This window comes from Punica granatum, chromosome 3 (genome assembly GCF_007655135.1).
Source record: "Punica granatum isolate Tunisia-2019 chromosome 3, ASM765513v2, whole genome shotgun sequence".
Classification (NCBI taxonomy): Eukaryota; Viridiplantae; Streptophyta; class Magnoliopsida; order Myrtales; family Lythraceae; genus Punica; species Punica granatum.
Window position 1 is genome coordinate 28,668,415 of NC_045129.1, and position 25,927 is coordinate 28,694,341.

The 25,927-nt window shown below is 36.5% G+C and overlaps 1 protein-coding gene across 3 annotated transcripts; it reads right to left on the reverse strand.

Annotated features, from left to right (window-relative positions):
- Positions 1 to 9,727: 9,727 nt before the first annotated feature.
- Positions 9,728 to 15,936, reverse strand: LOC116200171 (CDP-diacylglycerol--serine O-phosphatidyltransferase 1). 3 transcript variants are annotated; one of them, XM_031530911.1, is made up of 13 exons: positions 15,535 to 15,936; positions 13,568 to 13,758; positions 13,374 to 13,439; positions 13,222 to 13,281; positions 12,770 to 12,860; positions 12,588 to 12,642; positions 12,398 to 12,477; positions 12,179 to 12,295; positions 11,968 to 12,052; positions 11,722 to 11,813; positions 10,880 to 11,133; positions 10,471 to 10,559; positions 9,728 to 10,205 (listed from the first exon to the last, which is right to left on the reverse strand). In XM_031530911.1, the coding sequence occupies exons 2-13, from the start codon at positions 13,729 to 13,731 to the stop codon at positions 10,078 to 10,080; spliced, it is 1,281 nt and encodes a 426-aa protein (XP_031386771.1). In that variant the 5' UTR covers positions 13,732 to 13,758; positions 15,535 to 15,936; the 3' UTR covers positions 9,728 to 10,077. The 3 variants fall into 3 exon arrangements, with proteins under 3 accessions (XP_031386771.1, XP_031386770.1, XP_031386769.1); XM_031530910.1 differs by having other exon boundaries at positions 15,062 to 15,936; XM_031530909.1 differs by having other exon boundaries at positions 15,175 to 15,935.
- Between the last annotated feature and the right edge of the window lie 9,991 nt (positions 15,937 to 25,927).

Genomic DNA, 25,927 nt, shown 5'->3' on the forward strand with positions numbered 1-25,927 from the left:
GCTTATGCTGCTTCTCGGCATTTTCACTCCCCGTGAGACCCTCGATGCCAAGATTCGGTAAGGGAGAGAGGTCGAAGTTCCCCGAGAGTTTTATTTCGTTAATTACGCATTCTTTCCATTTATGCTTTTATATATATATATATGTATATTTATACTATATGCTCATATATATCTACATATTTATATTATATGCTTACACATATATTTATATTTACGCCATTATAATGCCCGTTTTACATTTAATTTTTCCTTTCTAGGCTCATTTACTAAACCCGACTTAGGTAACCGGTTAGTATCATGAGTAGGAAACCGATTTTTGTTCTTTCTTTCTTGGCTTGCTCTCTTGTCTAATAGGCTAGAGGGAAGGCCGAATGATGTTTGATGTTCACGAGGTTCGATTTTGCTTGATTGCATTGAAAAAAAATTGATTAATCGGTTAAGTGGCATGATTGGGTAGTTAATGAAATCGATCAAGCATGGTCACTTGGACTAAGTCGATAACAAAATTGCATGAAATTCACCTTTTTCGCTACTGGTGAACAGTAACCGAGAGCATGAAATCGAGTGAACCAACCCAAAACGGCTTAATTTGTCGGTCTTGCCCGCGGGTCTTGGGAAGTAGTGTTGTCCGAACATTGTTTGATGACCATTGAGCTCAATAATGTCTAAATTTCATGAAATCGACTTAGTAAGTCTGGACCACACAGGGAATCGAATTAAAAATTAGTTAACTGAGTCAGTTGGTCATAAGGAAATGAAATGGACAATCTGTGATGTTGAATTGAGGTGTGGCCGAATGTGTTTGTATTGTCCAAGCGAAGAGCTTACGCGCATCTCCTCCCTCAAGAGAGTATCAACTGCTTCTGTACGAGGCATCCTCAAGAAGTCCCTTTTCTACCGCTTGTCCTAGGGAGGTAGATAAATTCCAGTAGCTGCGAGGGAACTGCAAACTCCTCGATTGAGGAGTCCTCCATCACCGTCTAGTCCGGCAGGGGCATGTATAGGTTACGAGGGCGGGGGACCTCCTCGCATTGTCGTTCCTTAGCAACGACCATTGCACCTCGCGAGGTTGACCCCGTCCTAAGGCCTCGAGACGGAGTGTCTAAGTCCTTTGAGACATCGACTTGGACAGGGACTTGGCCTCTGTCCTCACCTTTTTCTTCTTTTGCTCCTTGGCAGAGGACTCACATTCCTCCGTTGACGCGAGGACCTTGTGATAGGGCGTTAGGGTGCCTTGGATGACACCGAGGGGTTGACCCCTGCAGAAGCTCCAGTGTGAGTTGGGGGCAGGCGATACTGAGTCTGTAAAGGTTATAGTAAGTGTGCGATACTTGACAAGTGACCTGTCAATCAAATGAAAATAAGGGAATTAGTATATACCCAAGTAATCTGGACTGATCGATTGAGAATTCGCCGAGCCACCTCCAAGGTGTTCTTGCTCAAGTTCTCATTAATGGAGATGGGCCTAATAGGGTCACCCTCAATAGGCGAACCATTAGCTTCCAAGCGTCCACAGCCGTCCACTCTTATGGCGAAAGCCTTGGGTCAGAGTGGGGGGCAGCTTCGCGCTACACCCATCGCTGCTAAGGGCTCCAAGACTTTGCCTGGTTTAGGAAAAACCATTTCTTCCGCCTGTTAGAGTTAGTACTGGGGTAATCATGGAGTATCCTCATCCTCCCATAATGAGATGTGAAGAAGTACTCGTATGTCAGCCCACGAGGGTTCTCCTAGATGTGGAAGAAGTGAAGAAAAGCATTGAGAAAATAAACTATGCCATGAAGTTGGTAGCACACGCGAAACGTGAAACATAGCCTCCATGAATTAAAAGGCGGCTGTGAAGGGCGATGGTGAGTCGCTTGCATAGCTCCACGATGTTTGCCTGGAGAGACCGATGAAGCCCCGCCTCGATCAGTGCTAGCCACATAGGCATCTACCCAATTTCATTGGTATCATCTGGCCTGCGATTAGGGTGGGGGAATTGCCGATTCTCTGAGTCACACAGGTGGCTCAGCATCACTGCCTCTTTAAAGTCATCAAAGGTGATATGATTTCTGGCAAAGACCTCGCGATCTTCACCTGACCTATGCGTAGGGTTCAACCCTATTACCTGATGTCGCACTCTCGTTCCTCTGAGAAGCCATCGCTTGAAGATCGGAGTAAACAGAGAAGATGTTCAGAAAATGCTCAGGAGAAGGGAGAGAACGGTCAGAGCTTCCACACAGGAGAGAGACTCAGAATTGAGGAAAAGCTCTCCAAATGAACCCTTTTATAGATGTTGGGATCTCACTGGAAGACAAAAGTCGTGGCCTCGGGAGTGCCCGCCATCATTTGCTCTGACACCCCCCCAAAAGTGAAACGATGCCTAATTTGAAGATTGATTGTAAGTAGGGTTAAAATGATCTGATAGCTAGGGGGTAGGGGAGAATTGACGCGGATTAACCCCCCATCCACTGTTGGATCAAGGCCAATCTAACGGTGCGCGGGCACTTGAAATGTGCTTCTGGTGAGGTAAGTTCCGTGAGCCATTGAGCAACACGTGTCAGTGACTTCCTCGACCACGCACATCACACATGCTCGAGTAGTGGGGCAATGCTAGGGACAGGATTTCGAGCTCCGGCCCGTAAGGCCCAGCGACCCAAGCAAGGCATAACGAGGTCCAATCCGATTATTCACGAGATATGTCTAGTCCTCCCAGAGAGGCCTACTTACGAGGCCAACGAGCGAAGGCCTGTTAGCAAGAGTTATAATTAGGAATTGCCTACAACAACAATATACACTTCCTAATACATCGAGGCATATGATACGAAAATATGCTGAATATTTCGTCATAATGATAATGTAATCTATCTCTAAGCCCTCTATAAATACATGCACTTTATATGTTTTAGGATTGATCAACAATTCATCACTTTTTTCCATATTCACGGCTCACATTGATTTGAGCGTCGGAGAGGGAAATTGGGCACCACTCCCGACCTCCCATTGTGTAAGTATTTGAGGATAAACATGGGTTGTGGATCTAGTTTCTTCATCGACGAAACGCACGTAAATCACTCATGATTTAGACCCGAATTTTGCCGTTAGTTTTCCCTTCGGAAAAATCTAATGCGGTCATTTATCTAAATAAAATATTATTTTCAAAAATAAAAAGGAAAAAGGGGATACGGAGGGGAGGGGCCTTCGCTAGCAACCATCCCTCCTCTTAAAAAGTTGTTACAATCCCAACAGCCACTGATAGGGGTGTGTACGAGTACCAGATATACTCGGAACCGGTAGAAACCTACCCAGTAAGATAGGTTCTGGGTATGTAAAATTAAAATTAGAGGAGGGTTTGGGTAACAATTTCAAGAACCGGTGAAAACAAGTTCTAGTTCCAGTTCCGTAGCATAGGATACCTAAAACCCAAATCGAAGCCGGCATCTGGAACCTGTTCTTTCTTTAGTATTATTTGTACATATATATATATATATATATTTCGGTGATAGTATTATTTGTATATTTTATTATGTTATTTTATTATTTTTATAGGTTAATAATAAAAAAAGAACAATTTTTTGATATTTTAACAATTTTAAAAACGAATTTTTTTCTTAATATAAAAATGCATAAAATTTTGATTTGATAACAATTCTAGCACAACATTAAATTTTCTGTTAATTTGGACAAAATTGAAGCCACATAAGTCATCGACGACCCTAATCAGGAGAAGGCGTCGGCTACCCCAATCGGAGGTGGTAATCGGAATTGAGGCCTCCACCCTCAAGAATCGGGAGAACCTTCAAATTGAGGAGTCTCCCAATTCCGATGGGTGGAGCCACGTGACCCTAGTCATTACCCTCCTGATTGGGGTCATCGGTGCCCTCCCCCTGATTAGGGTCGTTGGTGCCCTCTGTGGCCTCGATTTTGTCTAAGTTAATGAAAAATTTGAGGTCGTGTTAGAATTGTTATTAAATCGAAAGTTTGTGCATTTTTAAATTAAGAAAATATGTTTGTGCTAGAAATGTTAAAATGTGAAAATTTTATTTTTTTTATAAACCCTTTTTTATATAGTAAATCTGTAAAAGAAAAAATATATAAAAAATAAACCATAAACCTCCAGCGTTTGGTCACTCCATCATCACTCCTTCCACTGCTTGTAGGGCTGGCAATATTTGATACGACACGATTACACGACACGGAGTTAAACGGATTTGGGTTGGGTATTTTTGATAATCGGGTTAAACGGGTCCAACCCGTTTAGACACGATTAATAAGCGTGTCTTACCGAGTTGAATTCGTGTAACCCGATTATACACGATTAAACACATTTAAATAAACGTGTTTAATCGTGTAACCCGTTTAGACACGTTTATGTATATGAATTGACCAAAATATCCTTTATGTAACCCTAACATCCGATTCCCAATTCGCAAACCTAATTTCATTTCCTTCGAACCTTCGTTGCGTCCAGATCCTCCAGAGTCCAGACCCTAATTTCATTCGACCTCGACCCCGACGGTCCCGACCCCAACCCTCTGGCCTCTTCCCTTCCGCCATCCGCGCGACCTCGACCCCGACCCCGACCCTGACCCTCTGGCCTCTTCCCTTCTGCGCGACTTCGACCCAGACCCTCTGGCCTCTTCCCTTCCTTTCATCGTTCCTCCCGTGGTTTTCATCTTCCTTCTCCACTGCTCTGCCCTGCTCTGCTTTTCCTCCGTCTGGAGATTCCGGCTCCAGTGACCCCCTTTGCAGCTCTACTTCAAGCTCAAGGTACTCTTTTCCACCTCTCTCTCTCTCTCTCCCTCTCTTCCACTTAGAAGAACAGGGACATCGTCTGGTTAAGCTCGGTCTCAACGAACAATGGGAAGGGTTCCCCTTCTCAATCTTATTTTCAAATAGTAGTCTTACTCCATTGCACCGTGGGAGAGCCCGAACCAGAAGAACTTGACAGATTGATTGTAGAGGATACAACAATGCATGAGACTAAATATCTATAATTTCATGGGACCATTGAAAGAGAACGATAAAGTACGAAGGAATTTTGACTACACACAAGTACATGCCTCTGATTGTATCGATCTTATTGATCCTTTCTTGCAGCGTATTCATCGCAAGTAGGGGTTATCCAGGCTTTTCTTAAAGAATTTTGTAGAGAATTTTGTAGAGTGCCCTCTGTAGAGAATTTTGTATCTGCAATTTGTGGAAGTTTAATGATCCCCTGAAACCCCATTGGCCCATTAGCTTCATTTGTTTTCTCCTATTCCTGTTCTATTTGTTATCGTCTATTGGCTCAAGATATTTGGGATTCCTTTGTTGAAAGCATCCTCTAGCTTCTTTAACATAACCATTTTTTAACATGTCAGAAGCTGGTTCTTGAGGCCTATACTAGATCTCGAAAGTTTGAATGGTCGTCTTGATACTGTGTCCTTTAGCTTGAATGTATCTGTGCATAATTAATCTGTTGGAGTGGGGCCTCTAGTTGTTTTGATCATTTGCTTTGCTTTGTTATGTTTTTTATTTGTTTTTTTTCCCTTGGTTCTGTTTGACTTCCTTTGAGAGTGCTTTTGTATTTCTTCTCGCTAGTATTTAATCTTTGGGTGCCAGATTCAAACTGTCCTGTTTTCTGCAGAAGCATTTATTTTGTATATGTTTGCCTCCTATTATTCTGTTCAGCATTTTGAGATTTTGCTTATTAGTTCTCTTTAACTGGGAAATTTCTATTGCCCTTTGAATTCTACATCTCCACTTTATGCTTTTGATTCAATTTATGTCTGTTTATCATGCTGACATGCTTTGAGTTCATATTTGCAGGCAATAGGTTCCAAGGGAATACCTTCACACCAACATCCTTTATGAGAAAAGATGTAGTCTCCTTGTTTTTGGGTTTGGTTAGTGGAATTATGCTGAGCAATGCAAGATGACAAGAGCTTCTATTGTCAGCTGATCTAATGAAAGATTTCCATTTTCAATGCTGACATAATGTTTGATGTGTTTTTCAGTGGTATATTTGAAGTTGTTGCCTACTAGTGGCAGATTGGGAGTTTCTTAGGTTTTATTATGTATGGATAATTATGAACATGGAGTAGAATAGTTTTCAGAGATTGGAGGATTTTCAGAATTTCCAAGAGAAATGTTTTGGATATTACTGTGAAATGCTATGTGCCTTTTTCATTACTTTGTGGAGCTTCAATTTTGTATGATTAGCTTAGTATGGAAATGATTTTGTTCTACTCACTTTCCAATTTTTTGGGTGTATCGTTGTTTCAATAAACGGGTTATAAATGGATAAACGGGTTATTGTTCTCATTCCTTTTCTTCTCGGGTTAACGTGTCCTGTGTTCGGGTAACCGGGTTAAATGGATAAACGGGTCGTGTTAACGTGTCCGGGTAACAGGATTGAACGGATAAACGGGTCGTGTTAACGTGTCCAGGTACCGGTTATAATCGTGTCGTGTATACGTGTACCTGTTATGACACAATTTAATAAACGGGTATAAACGTGTCGTGTACAGGTTGACACTGATATAACCGTGTCATGTTCGTGTATGCGAAACCTGACCCGTTTAATAATCGTGTCGTGTACGGGTTATAACTTTAATGACACGAACCCGTTTAGACACGACACGACACGAATTGCCACCCCTAACTACTTGCTCCGCCTCGATCTTCCGCAAGCCCTCCATCCATAGTTGCCCCTTCCTCTCCCTTCCCTTCCACCTCCCGATTCTGTCCTTTCAAGGCTCCTCCCACTCTTTCATTTCAGTGGCTCTGCTCCAGCCGATTCCGCCTCCCGATTTCGTCGTCTCCAGCTCTCTTTCATTAGCGTTCGCAATCAGCCGCGACCTGCTGCTGCTTCCCGTGCCCAGTTGCTTATATCATCTAGTCCAGCCGCTACCAGCTAATGTTACTCAGGGTTGGCATTTGCTGTTGCTGCCTCTTCTCGTGCCCTGCTCCATCACGAGCAATTGCTGCTGCCTCAAGCCCTTCCACAAGCCTCTATTGTTGTTGAAGTGCTGACCTCAAGGCTCAAGCTATTGCTGGTGCTGCCTACTGTCGCTGCCTTTCCACGATCGTTTGCCCTTCCGACTTCCTAATTTTTTGCAATATTGAGTTATTGTTGCTGCACTATTACTCTTATTGTATAAGATTTTCAGTTTTGTGGATGGATTTTCGATTTCAATGGATGTGGATTAGTTATAGTTATTGTGTTTGTTTGAAGAGGGAATTAGAGGTTCCAGCGTGATACTCCAAACTTGTGGTAAAATACACGTTCCACGTAGGTTTTGGATCCAGGTATTAACATGGTAGATTCTGATTTCCTAAATTTTGGAACCGGTCCTCTGAAGGATAGGGTTCGGATATCATGAAAAAAAAAATAGAGGATCCAGATCTGCACATCCCTGGCCACCAACGACCTCATCAGGGAAGAAATGACTGCTGGCAAGACCCCCTTCTTCTTTAACCAGAAGACCTCATCCAAACTGCGGTGCTCCCGGTTAGAGGGGGACGGGTGACCTTCAATTAGGCCCCCTCGCTCTGCTTTCTGTTATGTTATGAGCGGATTTTTTAATAAAAATTGAATTTAACATCAATGTTTTTGAACGAAAAATTAACTGTAGGACCAAATATAAACTTACCAGAAAACAATGAGGACTAGGTTCAATTAGAAAAAATTACGACGAAAATAAAAGGGTACTAAAAGGTAGAGAACTTAATCCACTTTTTTTTTTTAATATCTTTTCTTAATACTAAATTTTATTTGCCTTTGATATTAAATCCTGTAAATAAAAAATGTAAAAACTAAAAGGGGCTCGCAATGTGTAGTTGTACAATCTTCAATATCTTCTTGGAAGCATCAAAATTGAAGTCTACCAATGCAACAATATATTTTGCATCAAGGATGTTAAGTCAGGATCTCCCTTAGAATATTAGGCTGGGGGGTTTGGAAAAGACGGATCACGAATCATAAGATTCCACAAAAATAGAATATGAGATTTATCTTTACTTCTAATCAAGCAACCAAATTATTCTAAAAAGTATGTGAAAAATGCGTACTAGGGAACTATACCTCCTTTGTTTCTTAAAATAATCAATAAGGCATAGGTTCATTTGATTTCATTTCTTTCGATTGTTACAAAGATTTGTAATCAAGTGGATTAATGTGTCAATGATAATCAAGTATCTCGGAAGACATGGGAACTTGCAAAGATTGGTCTAAAAATATTGAGCTCCGATGAATTTATTTTCCCCCCATCTAAGTTCCGATGATTTTTATTTGTCTTGGGTTCTTTCACCATCTTGTAATCATTTGTGCCATTGAATTTCTTGCACTGTTGGAATGAAACACGAATCTATGTCTATATAAATTATTACAAGTTGAATTTTTGCATTTTCAATAAAATTGAAGTTCCTAAAACACGTACTATTACGGTTTTTGTCTTGATCTTGTGAAGATGATGAGGGCATATAATACATTAATAGTGTGATTTTTTTAAATTATATAGTATATATAGAGTTTCTTTTTCATAACCGAAAGACCTTTAAAGTTCCATGAGTAGTGTGACACGATAAAATGTTACCGTTTGTTGCTTTGTAATTTGTGAGAAGTTCAAAAGTCACTCAACGATCTACATGGCAACGTCCGAGACGTTGTTTCAGCCTTTTATGATTTATATAGATGCAAAAATTCAACTTGTAAGAAAATAAGTAAAATATTTAACCAAAATATGATTTATAAGAGATAAATTTTAATTAAATATGTTTTAACAAAATAAAAATTTGATCAACTAATTTTTTAAGGGACGAAGCTCTACTAAGGTGGTCATAGGCGAAGTTTTTAAGTGGCCACATACAAACATTTGCTAAGATGGCAACCGTCATTTTATGTTACTTATTACAAAATTGGTCACGCTCTTTTGAATATGATTAACGATTTTAGCTAGCGTATGTGCGCGGGACTTTCGTCTAGTTTCAAGACAATGACAAAAACATGTTTGTTTAGGTCCTTAGGATTGATATAGAAATGATAACTACCATACATAATTTGGGAGATTCCAAAATCAAACATTTGATTTGGATATTATAAATTCAAGGCAATTTTTTGAATCCAGTAGCTGAATATTCAGCAGGGGCCCTGTACGAAACATTATTTTCAAGTATGAAAATATTTCGTACAAAACATCGGTCGACTGATTGTTGAGTACAAAACGTTATTCTTCTTGTACGTAATATTATTCTTCAAATACGAAAACATTTCGTACAGAGTGCAACGACTGAATATTCAATTGTCGTATCCAATAATTTCCGTATAAATTCGTTATGCATCCGGTCTGCGTCACCAAATGTAGCCTCATAATTTCTCTCTTGCAACAAGAGAGCCAACAAATTTCATAATACAAAGTATTGTTTGATGTAATTATAGAACTTCAACTATATTTGCACTTTCTCTCGCTAATTAAAAATAGAAAAACTTCATGAAAATTTCAAACATTTGAGATTTCCAATTAGTAATCTAGGGATCTTGAGGCTCCTGATAGACAATTCCAAGTAGGATACTTGTTAAGATTTTGAGGCTCCTTGAACTTAAAACCTATACATTATTCCCTTAAAAGGTAAGTTCTTTCTAAATCGATTAGCATTGCAAGAATAATTTTGATTTCCTAAGATGAAGGTTCCTAATTTTCCACCCGTATCCATTTCGGTGCCACGCTGAACCAAAATCCTGAAAAGAATCGCAACAAGCCAATAATGCTGCCAAAAATATCAACCACAAAATGGATTTCAAAAATTTATGAGACAGAGAACAATGAATCAGTTACAATGCAGAGGCTCAAGCTCTGTGAAGTTTAGACGGAAAAAAACAAAAGGAATCGAGCAATATGACAATACCGAACTAGTGACTAGCATACACTGAACTACATGTTCACAATTTTCATCTGACTTGTAAGTTTTCAACCACGCTCACTTAAAAAGAAAATCACACCAACTAAACCTAATCAAATAAGGATTTACAATTTTCCAGAAAACATAGGTATTCACAAGGGGGGGAGGGGAACAGAAACTGGGAAATCAAATCAAATGAAAGAATTTTGGGAGATCCTATCGCCTTTTTCTCTTCATCCGTTGATGGATTTGCCATGACCAAACCGCCAAGAAAACTAGGAGGCCTACTCCTACAACTGACCAGAAACTCACCAACCACAAAGGCATTGGTTTCGGATATAAACCTGCAGAGTTGATGAGAAGAAACACATAAAAAGCATGCACAAGTAGTCAATAGTTGTATGAATAGCCTAGAATTTTGTAAGCAATACTGTAATTGTAATGCATGCGACATGAGATCACCAAAAGATTTACAGGAAACGAAATATGGCCACCATAGCACATGACTAGAGACCATTATTTGACCTGAGTGATTCATTTTGACCAGATTGTAATTTGGAGAAAACCATCTAAAGCTCCTTTCTATTAGTGCGAATATAGAGAGATTACCATGGCCAAATTTGATGCAAATGAGAAGCTCGACTATGCAAATGGCAAGGGAGAGCCAAACAAAAGCACCCACCTTCTTCACTGTTTTCCTGAAAGATCGAGATAGGGACTTTGAGCAAGAATAACACATAACAGCCACAAATGGACATATTCAGCTTAAAAGACAAAAAAGAATGAATAAAACGGCACTATCCTATTGGTTCTCTGTGCAGGTTCAGTTCGCAGGAAAAATTGAACAGTTTCTGCTCAAGGTCGAAATAGGCTGGTATTTTCTTTGATGAGAGGTGTCAGTTAAGAACAATGGTTTTATCCAAAAGCAATTCCCCCGTGAGTAATAATTGGCTTCCAGAGCAGAGGTCTCAATCCATATGTAGCTCTATTATACTGAGTGAGTGGGTGAGAGAGGAACCTGTCTTGGAGATAGGAATTATATTCACGTATTGTCGGGATAGCAATGAGCCACCAGAGTATCAGCCTATATATAATCACGGGATTACGGGGAGGTATCCAAAGGCAAAACTTGAGAAAGAATGTGTTAAGCTCGACGGTCAAGAAGACAATGCAGAGAGTGAGAATTTGAATAAAACGCCAGGGGCCTTGCAGAGGGTGCCACTCGTCTTTGTCCCATTGCGCTGGTGTAAACTGCCCCAATGTCCGTTTCACCTGTAAGGGGAGAATTTCATTTTGTTTCATTCCAGGAATCATGTAAAAATTAACTCATCAAATTACGGCCAAGAAAATAATTATATAGAACTTAATACGCTTGTCAAGTCATATCTACAGGTGAGCTCAAATATCAGGATTTCGGGTGCGCTTGTAATGAACAAGTAACCAGTTCTGCTATATGTCTTATCCTTCAGAACCAAACAAAGGCCATATAAGATGATGCAATTTCTACTTGGGGGCATGTCATCCTCTTTAAATCTGTTCCACCTTACAAATATTGTACATTTAAGTACATGAAAAATTCAAATCTACACGCTGTCCGAAAAGAGCTTAAGGGACTAAACTAATTGTATCATAGGGATCACACTGTTAATATATGCGGGACCTTCCTCTTCAGCAGAAAGAAGGTTAGATCTGTGCATTGCTGTTCTACTCGACTATGTGTGAGACTTCCAACCAAGTGAACTCTCCCAAAGTCACACCTACTGAACTAGGAATTACTCATAGAAAACTCTTTTCAAGAATCATTGTCTATTTTATTCTACCAGACATTTGGCATGTTACAAAATGAGGTCAGGGTCAAACCTTGCCGATGACATTTGGTTGTCGGCTTATACCGACCCATTCATATGTTCTTCCATCAAAGTATCTGACCGTATGCATTCCAGCCCATATGCCTGCCGAATTGAAGCACTGTTCACATTAATCTCGAAAAATATTATAATAAATAAAAAGATCCCACATTGACATTAAGACGATAATCCAAAAAGTGAACTGGCATGAACTTTGATAAAATAAACTTATAAAGCTAAATAAAGGGCATAATCTTACCGAACCAGTTGCAGATCAAAATGTCAAGAACAATGCTATCCCACCAGCACTCGTTGAAATTCGGTAACATGTGACAAAAAGTAAGCTAGAAATGGCAATACAAAGTACTTGATTAAACAAATATGCCAATGCATAATATTAAAGAAAAAAAATGTATATAAAAAAAAACAAAAAACAAAAGAAGAATCCATGAACAACCAGAAACACTAACCTCCATCATCTCAAATCCAATAGAAAGCACCCACAGCAATGGCTGATTGCGAATCAATATTGCCTTACCCCACCATCCAAGAATATGAGCTAGCACAAACTCATCGAAAAGTGTTTCCTGGAATGAAGACATATTAAGAAGAGAACTATGAGAAAAATCCGCCGTATATGAGAATTATGAAAGGAAGAATGGAAAATGATGTTTAAGAAGAATTCGTACATAAACATTCTTAAACCTGCTTGCAGGATTATCAGGAAGATAAATACGGCAATCAGCACCATAAGATCTTTCTGGAAGTTCTGAAAAAGTTCACAATAATGTCAGCTTCCACTGTTAAACAACAAATGTTAGACTGTAAGACTGAAAACATTTCTGCGGAAAACATTAAATGACATGTTAGATCAATTACCAACACCGAGATCAGGATGGAGAAACTTCATGAATTGCCTGGCATCATCACGCTTCTGTAAAAGAAACCAAAATGATTTGATATAACAGTCTCGGCACAATAGCTTTTCTTCATAACCATATTGATGCTCGCAAAGGCAGCAAGAGGAAGCAGAAGAAGACGAGAAGGGGAACAGAAGAGACCTGAAACAGCAAGAAGGTAAGAGCCACAAGGTAGATAACAGCCATTCCATGAACCAATCGCCAAATTGCAGGGTGTGGTCTGATCAGAATTCTGCATGAAAATGCACGTGATAGTAATGAGTTAAAGCACAAAAATTAAGGATCATCACTGTACAAAAGTAAGAGAAGCTCAAAGTATGCGCAGTTCTGTTACAATAGAAACATAACTTCTTTTCCTTGGTTAGTAATTAACGCCTGCCCCTCTCAATAACATTTCTTTTTTTGGAATATCTCCAGAAACTGCAGAAGTATATTTAGGAGCTAAAAGGAAGGTGAAAAGGAAAAAAGAAATGGCCTTTTGAAAAAACTACATTCCTACCAGTGAAATAAAACTATTGCACTATTCCAAAAAATTATTAAATTTAACGAAAAAAGTTGAAATATCAAAATATATGATCAAACTGAAGACATACGTTGAAGGTGCTTGCAACAAGCAGTAAGCAAGAAAAACTGCAATCATTGCCCACACACCCCTGAAAGAAAAGAACAGGAGTCAGCTTCTTCTATAAGCAAAGAAGAGAAGAATATAGAGAAAAACTCAATATAGTGAAACCCAAATAGAAACCTCTTTACAGAAATAACAATGTCTCCAGGGGAACTGCCTTCGGGATCAAGAGCTCCACTAGCCCATCTGAAAAAGGAGACGGGAAAAATTGAGGACATACTTCATATCAGATAGTTCTAAAGTTTATGACAAGCATGTCTTTTTTTTTGTTTTTTGAAAAGTACAGCTTATCCACAGATTAGACAGGATCTCACATCAGAAAACATGCTCCGACAAGTAAGAGCGTAATTGTGCGAGGCCTGTATGCCCATGCAGTCCACGGATCTAAATCACCATGAGGATACGCCAGACTGCCTTCACCGTTTGCATGAACATGATGATCCCTTCTCCTCTGCCTCCCATGATTGTTAGGCTCCATGATTTAATAGCTCAACTTCCTTGGAATCTGCAAAATGGAGAAACCACAATAAGAAAGATATGGTGTCAATTTCACTACTTATCATTAAAAGAGAAAAAAGTTACAGAAATGGCACCAGAGTACAGTAACTAGTCCATGTGCAGAACGATGATAGTTTAAAAGTTCATGAAGAATGCTATTTTAACTAGTAAATACATATCCTTCTAAGAAACCTACATCGTTAGCAAGGGATGCAAAGACGACTGAACCAAGAGCAAACTATATTTTATCACTACCTAACAGTGATCATGGAATTGCATAATTTCATGGGCTTACTCTCTAAGAAATTTGCAGACTCAAAACAATTTTGTGATTTTGAGAAAACCAAAGAAGAGACAGGACCAGAGTCGACCACGCACCGAATATGTGTATCAGTTCCATAACCAAGAGCATGGGCATAATTTTTTATGAGTATTGACTTTACAGTTAACTTTAATCGATGCTGTGATAAATGAATAGTAGTATAAGACAACTACCAAGATTTGTAAAATCTAAACACTTTTATGCCCAACAAAGGCAAATAAAATAACACAAAAGAGATTGTTTATGATGTTCCAAATGATTATGAATCTCCGCTAAAGTGTCTTTATGATTAAAAAAACAAAATAAATATAAAGGGCACAAACTTTTCGCTGTATTTCTCTTCCTTCTCAACATTAGTAGATGATTCTAGCTTATAGAAAACGCAGAACATATTCCGTTGCACAAAATATGATCAAAGTAGCTAAACGTACAAGGATGCAGAATCGAATTATGAAACAAGAAAATCTATGTAACACTTGACAGTGCCCGAAGAACCTCTGCCTTCTACAAGAAAAGACACCAAAATCTAACGGAAATGAACTTCACATGCACAGCTATCGACATCATATTCACCGGGAAGAAGAGAGATACATGAAACTAGTGACAAATAACAATATATAAACAAAAAGGTATTAATCCCCCCACAATTTCCACTTAGCAGAGGCCACGGAGGACACTGAAGTTGCCTATTATTTATGCAATTACGCCCCTATAGCCCCAGCGCATTAATTCTCAGTCCTCTTTGCATTATATAAAGGGCAGAAGCAGTCTTACTCTTGACTCCAGCAGTCTTCAACTCAAACCAATCATTAAATTAATCGACAAAAAACTGTTGATTGACAAGGGGGAATAGGAAGAGAACAGTGCCCCGCAACATGGAAATGGGAAACTTCATGTTTCAAGGGAAAAGCTACGATTTTAATCAAATTTCTGCGGTAAAGAAGATCAGCAGAAGCTAACCGAAGAAGAAAGAGGAAGAGTATCATACATGTCGCTATCTCATTCTGTGCAGTTTGCTGAACATAAATGATTCGATACATACAGAGAGGAGGCAGAAGAAGAAGAAGAAGAAGAGGGGAAAAGAGGGAATTTTTTGCTTACATTTTTCGGGGGAGGGGAGAGAGAAAGGGTGACCCAAAACGGAAAGGAGGGGTTGGGTGGAAGCTGAGGGAGGAGCCCTCGCCGTACGATTTGGGGGTGGGAGACGAGGAGATCTAAGCCGTCAGATGGATCCAATCGAGCTCCAACCCCGACCCAAAATCAATCGCACAAAGCAGGACAGGAGAGATACGAGGCGAGTGTGAGTGCGTTTAATAATGGCGGTGGCGGTGGTGTTAGAAGTTGTTTGTTCTTGGAGAACTAATAAAAGGGTCAGTCAGTCAGACAGTCATGGATTCGATCATCAATTCATCAATCAAGAAAAGGGCAAGGGGTTGCTTTTTCCCCTTTAAATCATCCCACTTCGAAGTTGCTGCTGCTTGCTGTTGCTGCTGCTGCTGCTGATGATGATTATAATCATCCCACTATTATCACAGCCCCCTCTCTCTCTATCTTCTCTCTCTCTCTGGGTCTGCAAGAACGGCTAAAAGGCGATGGTGGGTGATGATAAGAGGGGGGGGATGTCTGTGTCGGAGACTGGAGAATCTTCTTCGCCTCTCTGATCTCTCCTCTCTCGCTTACTTTATCTAATCTATATGGTCTTCAATTGTGTGCATATATATATATATAGCTTTGTCACCTCACCCCCCTTCTCTTCTCTCGTCTTCTGCAGTTTTCCCCTTTGTACTCAGAGAGAGAGAGAGAGAGAGAAGCAGGGGACAGAGAGAGAGAGTACGACGGTCAAAGGCAGATTTCTGAATGCCTTTAATTGAAAATTCATTTTTCACTTTTTTTTTCTTTTGTGTGTTAGAAATTTGGGTTTTTTAAGATTCGCTGGTTCGCTCGTGTCGACAACAATGGCAGATCGAGGAAGGGGGCTTGGGAGATGGATAGAGCGGTCTCTCTCTCTCTCTCTCACAGAGTATATGTGTGTTGAGTTTCGTACCGGAAATGACCTTCTGTTCCCTATTCCAGAGCCTCCATCCCTTCTTTCACTTTAATATCCAAAAACAAAATAAATCTCGAATAATTCAATTCGGCTCGAATTAAATCAATAATAAATAAAATTTTTGTATTCGTAAATTTTTTTCATTTACAAAACTCGTACTTCATATTTAATGAGTGTTAAATTGATTGAATCAACTCATATTATTATTGATTGTTTTTTTAATTATTTTTCTATTTTAATAAACAACCGTTAGTATTCAGATTGCTCAACTAATTCTCACAACTCTCCTCTAGCCAATAAATAAATAAATAAAATCCCACAACTCTCTTGAACATATTGCAAACTCACATAATAGTCTAAATAGGATAATAAGAAATATTATCCTACATGACTTTTAGAATAATTAAATTTACGTATTTATTGAAAAGAAAATCAAACATTTTAATGATTAGACCAACTCCATCGAGTTTTTTCCTCCCTTTTTATTATATTCCCTCTCTTCAACCTGATAATTAATGAATGAATTATTCCATTTTGCCACTCTCCAGTATTCGCTTTATGTTGTTCCGTAGTTGGATTGATTTCGATAATGACCCCTCTTTGGCTGCTTGGTTTTGACTTGTTCCCCATGGGCCACAAGATGGCTCCGTGTAGAAATAGATAAGTGTGGTGCAACGATAACTTTAATTATTATGAATTGAGAAAAGTATAAAAACATCATTCTAATTTGAGTTTGGAACAAATTGAATCACGTGATTTTCGAGAGATAACTAATACCTTATGGTTCCGTTAATTTTTTTCATCACTTTTGGTAATCAAACTTCTCTTTTTGCCATTATTACCCTCAAACTTTCAACTTTTTTTCAAGTTAATCCTAAAATTTGGAAAAGAAAGGGGGAGGAGCTGAGATCGCCGATTGGCGACCCCGACCCCATCACCGAGGTCATTTGCACCCATAGAGGATACCAACAACTATGGAGGTGGGATCGGGGTTGCGGATTGGCGTCCCCCGCCCTCGAATCTATTGGGATCTCGAGTTTGAGATTTCGGTCGATTTTGGAGCTGGGGTCCCCAACCGTCGACCCCGACCCCACCCTCAAGGTCTACGTCGTCCTCTGTGGGTGTTGGCAACCTCGGTGGTGGGGTTAGGGTCGCCAACCGATGGCCCAAGCCCCTTCCTTTTTTTTTTGAATTTTTTCAAATTGCAAAAAGTTGAAGTTTGAGAGTAACAATGGAAAAAATAAAAGTTTGAGGGACCAAAAGTGAAGAAAAATCTAATGTTGAGGTCCATTATGTCTCACGAAGTAAATCACATGGTATTAGTTGTCTCACAAAAAATCACAAGGTTCAATTTGTCCCAAGCTCAAATCACAATGGAGGTTTTTGTACTTTTCTTTTATCAATTTACGATTGAACTTCATGCCACGTGAAATTACTAAAATTATTAACTTCAATATACGCATCTAAATTATTAAGATATTCTTTAAGCCTAGCCAAAGTTAAAATTATGAATTTACCTATTTGATCTCATTACATAATTACAATAAAGTAACTTTTTATGTATCTTTAGTAAGAACTTTTGTGCACATTTTTTTTATTATCTAAAATGTCGTTTTTGAAAAGAAAAATGCTTTTAGAGAGGATAACAATATAGTGTCATTTTGAGAATAAATACACGTGAGTATTAAAATGATACTCACTTCACTCTTACAGGATATGATGTGTTTTAGTTAATTGTGTGGATAACTTAAAACATTTAATACTGAGATTCTTTTGGAGAATATTGAAAACAATTATCATACACTTTTTTATTTGGAACCAATAAGGTATGGATTCGATTCGCTAATGGGATTTTTAATTTCTTTTTTTTTAAAATTTTTTTATTTTACAATATCAAGTTTAGGGGCTTTTTTATAATCGATAAAAAGAAGAGACAAAAAAAGAAGAAGCTTGTGGGCAAAATCATAAAAATTAGAAAGAGAAAGGCAACATGAAAAAAAAAAAAGAAAAGAAAGAAAGGAGAGCAAGTCATGATGTGCTCGCCATAGATAGATCTATATTACATTGTCACTATAAAACATAAAATGTAAAATAATATAAAAAGGCGAAAATTTTTGTAGTTTGATAAGTATCCACTACGTGTGGGATTGTTAGAAAAATTTTGAAAAAAAAAAGTGATATAGAGAGAAAGGGGTGAGAGTTGAGAGAAAACGAAAAAATTTTGGAAAAAAAAGTGACGTAGCAAGAAAGATATTAGAGTGGAGAGAGAAGAGAAGAGAGGAAAGATGAGAGAGATAAGGGAGGAAAAAAAGAGAGTTGTGAACGGGTATTTTATAAGTTATTTTACTATATTAACCTTAAATGAATGACTCTTATTAATTTAAATATATCAAATATGGATAAAATGAGAAAGTAAAAGTTAGACAAAACTTTCGTTCTCCTTTTTTAGTATTAGAGATGTCCACAATGAATAAGAATTTTGATAGTTTGGTAGCTCACAAGGCCCATAACCTTGAGGTTATGGGTTCAAATCCCGTCTCCACAACATTTTTGTGGCAAATGGAATGTTGACATGGTATTAAAAAATTAAAAAATAATATGAACAGTATAAAAGTTCCAAAAGAATTTAAAAAATTCAGAAAAATTATAAAAAAAACTAATAAATTTTTTATAAAATTTCAAAAAAAGCAGATAAAAGTAAAAATAAGATATGAAAAATAAAAAAAGATCTGAAAAACTAAGGAAAAATAAAAAGCGTAAAAATCGCAGAAGAATAAAAAAATTTAAAAATGTGAAAAATACAAAAAAATAAAATTTAGAAAATAATAAATTAACATAAATTAAGGGAAAATAATAGAAAAAGAAAAAATTTTAAAAAATTAAAAAATTCAAATAAAAATAAAAATAAACATTAGAAAATTTTAAAAAATGAGAAATTGAAGGAAAAAAGAGGGAAAATAATTAAATAAAATAAAATAATTAAATATAGAGTAAGTAACTCGCAAAGAGGGATATATATTGACTAGGTAATTATCCTAACAAGATTTTCAAAGATTAATTAAATGTATAAGCTAATTTTGCTTTAAGTTTTTATAAAAGCTTCTGAACTTTAACTTATTATACCTACATTTAATTAAATAGACCTCCCTAAGTTCAACATGTCCCCTTCACTATATAGTATACACCATGTGATTATCATTTCACTTTGATTACCCCTTATTCACCTCTTCGGTTGAGTCTTCTTAGCTCATTTCTTTAGCTAGGCGTCAAATGACACTTGTTCGTACTCCATCAACTCCGACAAGCATATAACAACTTGGCTAACCTCATTTCCAAAACTCTCAACTTCTAATGAAACTTGTTGGAATTCATTGAGGCTGGTGGAATGAATGTGGCTTGCCTAACAGTTGATTTCCCAATCAATCGATGGGTAAGCTAGTTATCGCCTACGGGAGAAACAATTGCTGGGAATAACTACGCTGGCTCTAAAGGCCTCAACGAAGTCTGGCAGCTTTCACTAGCAATTGGACGTTTTAGAGGCAAGGTTAGCTTAGACGAGGATTTTTGGACTTAATGGTGACTCAACAAGTTCAAAGCTTAAAGATGAGCTATGATGGACGTGAATTAAGACGCAAATAAAGGACAATCAAAGTAGAACGTGAGTGGTGTGGTAGATAGTTAAGGAGGCATGTTGGTGTTGGAGGATCAAGAGCTCCCATGAAATTTCAAAATCGATTAAATGTAGGAATAAAAAGTTATAGTTAAAAAACTTTTCCAATATTTTAACTTAAAAATTAATATGTAAATCTAATTAATCTTTAAAAACTCATGAAGTAAATTATCCAATCAATAAACATCCTCTTGGTGTGTCAGGTTGCTTATTCTATATTTAGTCTTTTTTTTCTTGAATTGCAATTTATTTTTATCGAATTTTTCTTTTTCTTTTTTTAATTTTTTTCAATTTTATAATTTTTAAAAACTTTCTAAAATCTGGATATACTAAAATATTTTAAACTAAATACGAATAATCTAGACATATTTCTAATATTCGTTGAATATAATAACAATATATGCCAAATGTATGAACCTCAGTCAAGATACATTGAATTCTCGTCAAATGGAGTAACTCAAGGGACGCTGTAACAAGGAGCTAAGGGTTATGGAATGGGTTAATTCAAGCCACTAATGACATTTAACTAAGAGAGGATTTTCAAAGTGAATGCTCACATTCAGCGCCTTAACTTTTATATATTATAGATAGATAGATTAGTCATCATTATTGTACAAAATTAATTAATAATTAAATTCCTTTCTTAAAAAATGAAAATTTTACTCGATAATATAAAGAGAATCTCGAGATATATTTTTTATACATAATTTAATTATTTACGTACTAAAAATCCTATAATTATATTTATCATTCACAAGTCAAATAGAATAAAAATAAGTCTGTCGGCCATCTTTTATAGCCTAGAAAATTGTCACCTTCCTGCCCCCAATCTAACCGGCTCATTTCTCCCAATGTATTAAATATTTCGTTATATATTAAGGTCATTCGTTTAATTCTTCTCTACTGCGATATGTTTTATTTATATACATATATTCTCTTGTCTGTCTTTCTCTAGGAATTATATACAATACTCAAAATATATAATACTCTTACGTTATTATACTTTCAATATTTCTTAGACAAATTATTTTTTTACACCAAATATAAATCAAAATAAAAATAATAAATCATATATTCATATTTCGTCAAGCAATAATTGACATATTTTTGACATTTCCAACTAATTAATATCATTGCCTCTAGGCTCTATAATATACCTTTCTCTGACTCTTACCAAATTAAAGATGTTCGAACAACTTAGAAAAGGCACATAAAATGATTATTGGATGACCATTGAGTTAAATTGAAGAATATCTAAGATGGATTGATAAAATGCCATTTCTTGCTTTCATGGATAAATGGTCGTAGGAGACTCAATGTTAAGTGTGTACATATTAATATTTTAAAATTTTTAAATATATTATTTGTTTATATATCTGCAATAAATAGTCCTGTTTTACGATTCGAATTTGTTTCATTCATCCATAATTGCATAAAACCTACCAACAGGTGCATATATTCTTGGATTTCATCGAATCTCCACGAATCAAGTAAATTTTTTTTTAATCTCTAATTATTGGTCAAATGGCTTGTTTGAACTCTATAGCGAAGCACGGGGATTAGGCCTACCATGCTATCATAACGTCTATCTTATCATGCTTTACATCATTGTACCCGTTCCTATCAGATATAATATTTTATGCTACCATTAGATATCATACCGGAAGAAATCTTATGCATAAAAGAAGTTGAGAAAGAATTTAAAATCTAATGTACGATAAAGCAAACATGCGAGCTTATCGCGATTAAGTTATTTGAGAAAATCTTCTTAGATAGAAGTAATAAAATTTTTAATCACCTCCCCAATACGAAATAATAAATGACACAAACAATTATTATAGACAATAAGATGGAAACAGGGGCATGCTAAGTAAAATAACATATAAAGCTAGAGAAATTCTAACATGATCGTATGTCAGCTGACACACGGCCATCACAACCATTTATCCTCGGGATCCACGCGGGAACCATGCATGGTGGACCGTCGTGATCCTAGTGTCACCTGACACTAGGTCATGCTAGACTCTCCGATAAAGTTAATATACATGGACATGCTCTTTACTAATAATTAGGTAAAATAATAATTAACATTATTGAGATTGCATTAGTACGCACAAAGAAATCAATCCGTTAATCAATTATAATACATAAAAATAGAATTACGAGATGTGAGAGCTCATTTTGGAAAATCCTCCGCTCTCTAAATTCTATGAACTTTTCATTATTATAATTTTCAAGAAATTACATTATTTTGTCATTATACTGAAAAATGCATATAGATATTGAATTTTATTTTTAAAATTGAAAATCTTCTCGATTTATGAGTAAACATTGTAGGTTAAAAATAAGGTGTTTTCTCTATAAATTAAATACAAATTATAATTAATTAATTTTCATATTCACCTGCCCAAACGGGCGCCTCTCCACCCCATTTCGGTATTATTGAAATTTGAATGTAATTTGAAAATGTTCCAAATTCATTACATTAAATTAATTAGGGAAAATAAATTGCATTTATTCTTTCAGTTAGTAAAGCACCTTAAAATAAGAGATCATCAAAGCTATTTTCATATCCTTACCCATAACAAAGCACGAGACTACTTTCTGGTAAATATTCAAATTAACATATAGTAGAGTCAAAAAGTGTCCCTTGATTGCACTTTTTAGGATCAGCCAACTTACTTTGGCAATGCAATAAGCAAAAGGAATTAAATGCTTTTTTAATAATTTTTTAAGGACCACCGCTGTCATTTTATATGTGAAAGAAATAAATCGGAGAGAAGTGCGCAATGTCCAAGCATGGTCCATGCCTATCCGCATTCGAAGTTACTATAAGAACTCTGTGTATAATAGCTTAAATCGATTAAGCAGCGGAAACTGTCCTCTTACAAAGTTCGATGGACGTTGTTTCGCCCTGGATGATCTAACTGCATGAGTCCACACGATTATTTGAAATCCATACTTGATACTTAAAACAAAAACCCTAGATCTATTAATGGATTGAGATGAGACTGATGCTAACTTTTCACTTATAAGATGCAATGTAGATTGGCACTTGCCCTTAAAATTTTATTTCATAAAATCAGATAATATGGCCAGATGATGTAGTGTAACAGGAAACACGATGACCACTTAACAGAGTTTCCTTTTTCGATTGTCCATTCTGATGTTCAGAAATCCAGTGTGCTTCAACTAATATTGTTTGAACCAGTTCAGTCTAATAATAGATAAAATCCTCTTAATCGTAAATTTTCTCCATTTAAAAAATTAATATACAGGACTTTACTAAATAATTACATGTATCGAACCATCTGAATCAATTTTCACTTTGGTAGGACTGGGATATTGTGTATAGCTATTCTTTGTTAGCATACAAAGGTCTTGCGCCTGTTCTATCGAATCACGTGCCTAATTTCCAAGGAATCAATCAATCAATATGGTAGAGGAGCTCAAGTGACCAACGATGGTGTAGAGTTAGTCGGAGCGAATCTCACACACAGCGGCTGATGGAGGGCGCGATCACATTCACTTGTTTGCCGCATGGCTCCATTTTAGATATTTTAGGTATAACAAAAAGGGAAGCCTTTTGCAATTAATGCCTTCGAAGAACTCTCTCATTTTTTTTCCCTTCTTTTAGCGATGGAACGTCGAAAAGCATAATTGCCATCTGATTAAGAGCAATGAACGCGACACGGGTGGTATCAATCATTGGCACACCCTTACTGTTGAGAGTCAAAAGTTGATGCACAAAAATCGATAACGTGCACCTTTGTTCTAAAGTTAAATCAATCAATCATGTTAGGACCACAAATTTAACCCGATTCGTTAGGCTCGAATTACCTTCATAAACCCGAATTGATACTCTAAATTGTGTAATTAATTTTTTTTAGCATATTTCTCTACCTATATCTCTTAATATCTCTCACATTATTTTTAGAACATTCTTCTGATATATATATATATATATATTAATTTTATGAGAAATTTCATATATCTAACTACATATATGAAAAGTACATCTACTTGTTATTTGTTAATAAATATTCCGGACATATTACGATATTTCGATATACATATCTCGGGACTCTTATAAATACCTCTCCAGGTACCCTTAAACCTTAAGTTCAATTCTTCTATATTTCTTTGATACATTCTCATTTAAACATCGGAGAGGGAGATCGAGACTCCCTCTCGATCCTCCCCTTTTTGCAGGTCATTCGAGACTTGTGATCTGCACATGATTAAGGTCCGAAACCGATATCCTAACAAACCATAAAGAATCAAATGGTCTTTTCTTTTTTCAATTTTTTTTTTGCAACTACACTGCTTAATATCCATAAGTTTAATAAGTCCCGACTTGATTCGATCGGCCTATTGAAGGATAAACCTCTTCCAATAATCATAAATTTTCCTCTAATGAGAAAAATAATCATAAATTTTCGCCATTTACAAAATTGAAACCCGGAATTCTATTTAAGTAAAAGAGACATCAAATCACTTAAACCAGGTTATGTTGGTAATATGTGCCTTTAATTTGTATGGGACTTCATTCTCACAATTGCACTCCTAGAATTTATAAAATATCACAAAATGTGACAAATGGAGTTAAGCGCAGTACTGGCACATACTGAATTTTTATTGGTGGATTGCCCAATCTCATTATTTCTCTTTTTCCTAATTCTTACATACTAAGATTCATGAGTTTCCTTTATATATGATTGATTGAGAAAACAGAAGAAGATAACTATGCTGATCCCTTCCTTCTCTCAACACGCTATGGCCCCCGTGCAAAGTTTGACCAGTGCTTGAGGCCGAGAGTTCCGTAGCCGATACTCAATACATCGAACTTAAACTGGACTTTGCAAGATGAGAAGAATTTGGAAACATTAACATGGGGTGTAGGCTAGTTTCTATCGGGGTTCAATGCGCGGAACCCCGGCATAAATATCTCAACCGCTTATCTATATCTATCTATATATATATATATATGTTCCACAGGAAAATATAATATGGATGGCTTTTTTCTTTTTTTTTTCCTTCCCCCCAATGACTAGTGCTCGATTAAAGTTATCATATGGTCACGAGTCTTCCCTTCCATAAACAATCATTTTCTTGAAAAGGAGGAAAGCAAGAAACCTGCAAGGCAAGGCATTGCCGGTATTCGGAAAGCGGCTGAAGCACGTACACACATACACGAGAAAAAAGGTGGTCCATTTTATGCGCCCAAGAGTGGGAGGACTCCTCAAGATTGCGTGGAGACATCAGTCAAATGCCATTTGTTCACATCGATTTAGTTTACGATTCACCGAGGAAGCAGTTCGGTAATAAACCTCGCACTTTCAAACAAAAATTAGGAAGTTCTGGATTCAATTTATATATAATATAAGCGAGTGAAAAAAATTAAAGTCGATATGTATGATAAAAACGTAAATCCTCAGCCTCCTCATTCTTCAAATGCCTTAACATAATTTGAACAATATGATCATTTGATACCAAATAATATTTATAATAAAATTTTAATTTTAAACATAATTAATTATTTTCTTGAAAATGTATAAGAATTTCTAGAAAATTAAAAATTGTTTGTAATCATCACATTAATATTAAATTAGTTCATACCCACGCATTGTGCTGTAATATTTTATCAATATTTTGTATAACCGAATACAAATAATTAACACTTATGCCAATAATAAATACAAGTAGAAAAAATACATGATTATATATAAATACATACAAATAATATGGAAAAATATAAAAAAACTCGTTCAATATAGTTCAGATAAATTATAGTAGAAGTTCATTTAATTGAAAATGCAACTTAATATATCTACATATAGATATATTAATTAGCGCATAAAAAAATAAAAACCAAAATATTGTAAAAGAATTTAGAAAGCAAACGTATTTTCAAATTAAAACGTATTAGTAAAATTATTAAGTATACAACACAACAATAAGTAAATTAGGTTAATTTGTCCTAGAAATATGAATTTTGCCTATTTTCCCGAATCTTGCATGAAATATTTTTTATTATAAAAAAAATGCATCAACTTTCATCTTCATCCCAAATTTAGCATTTGTTAGTTTTTCAATTTATTTTTGCTGACATGGCGAATGGATTAATGACATGGCAT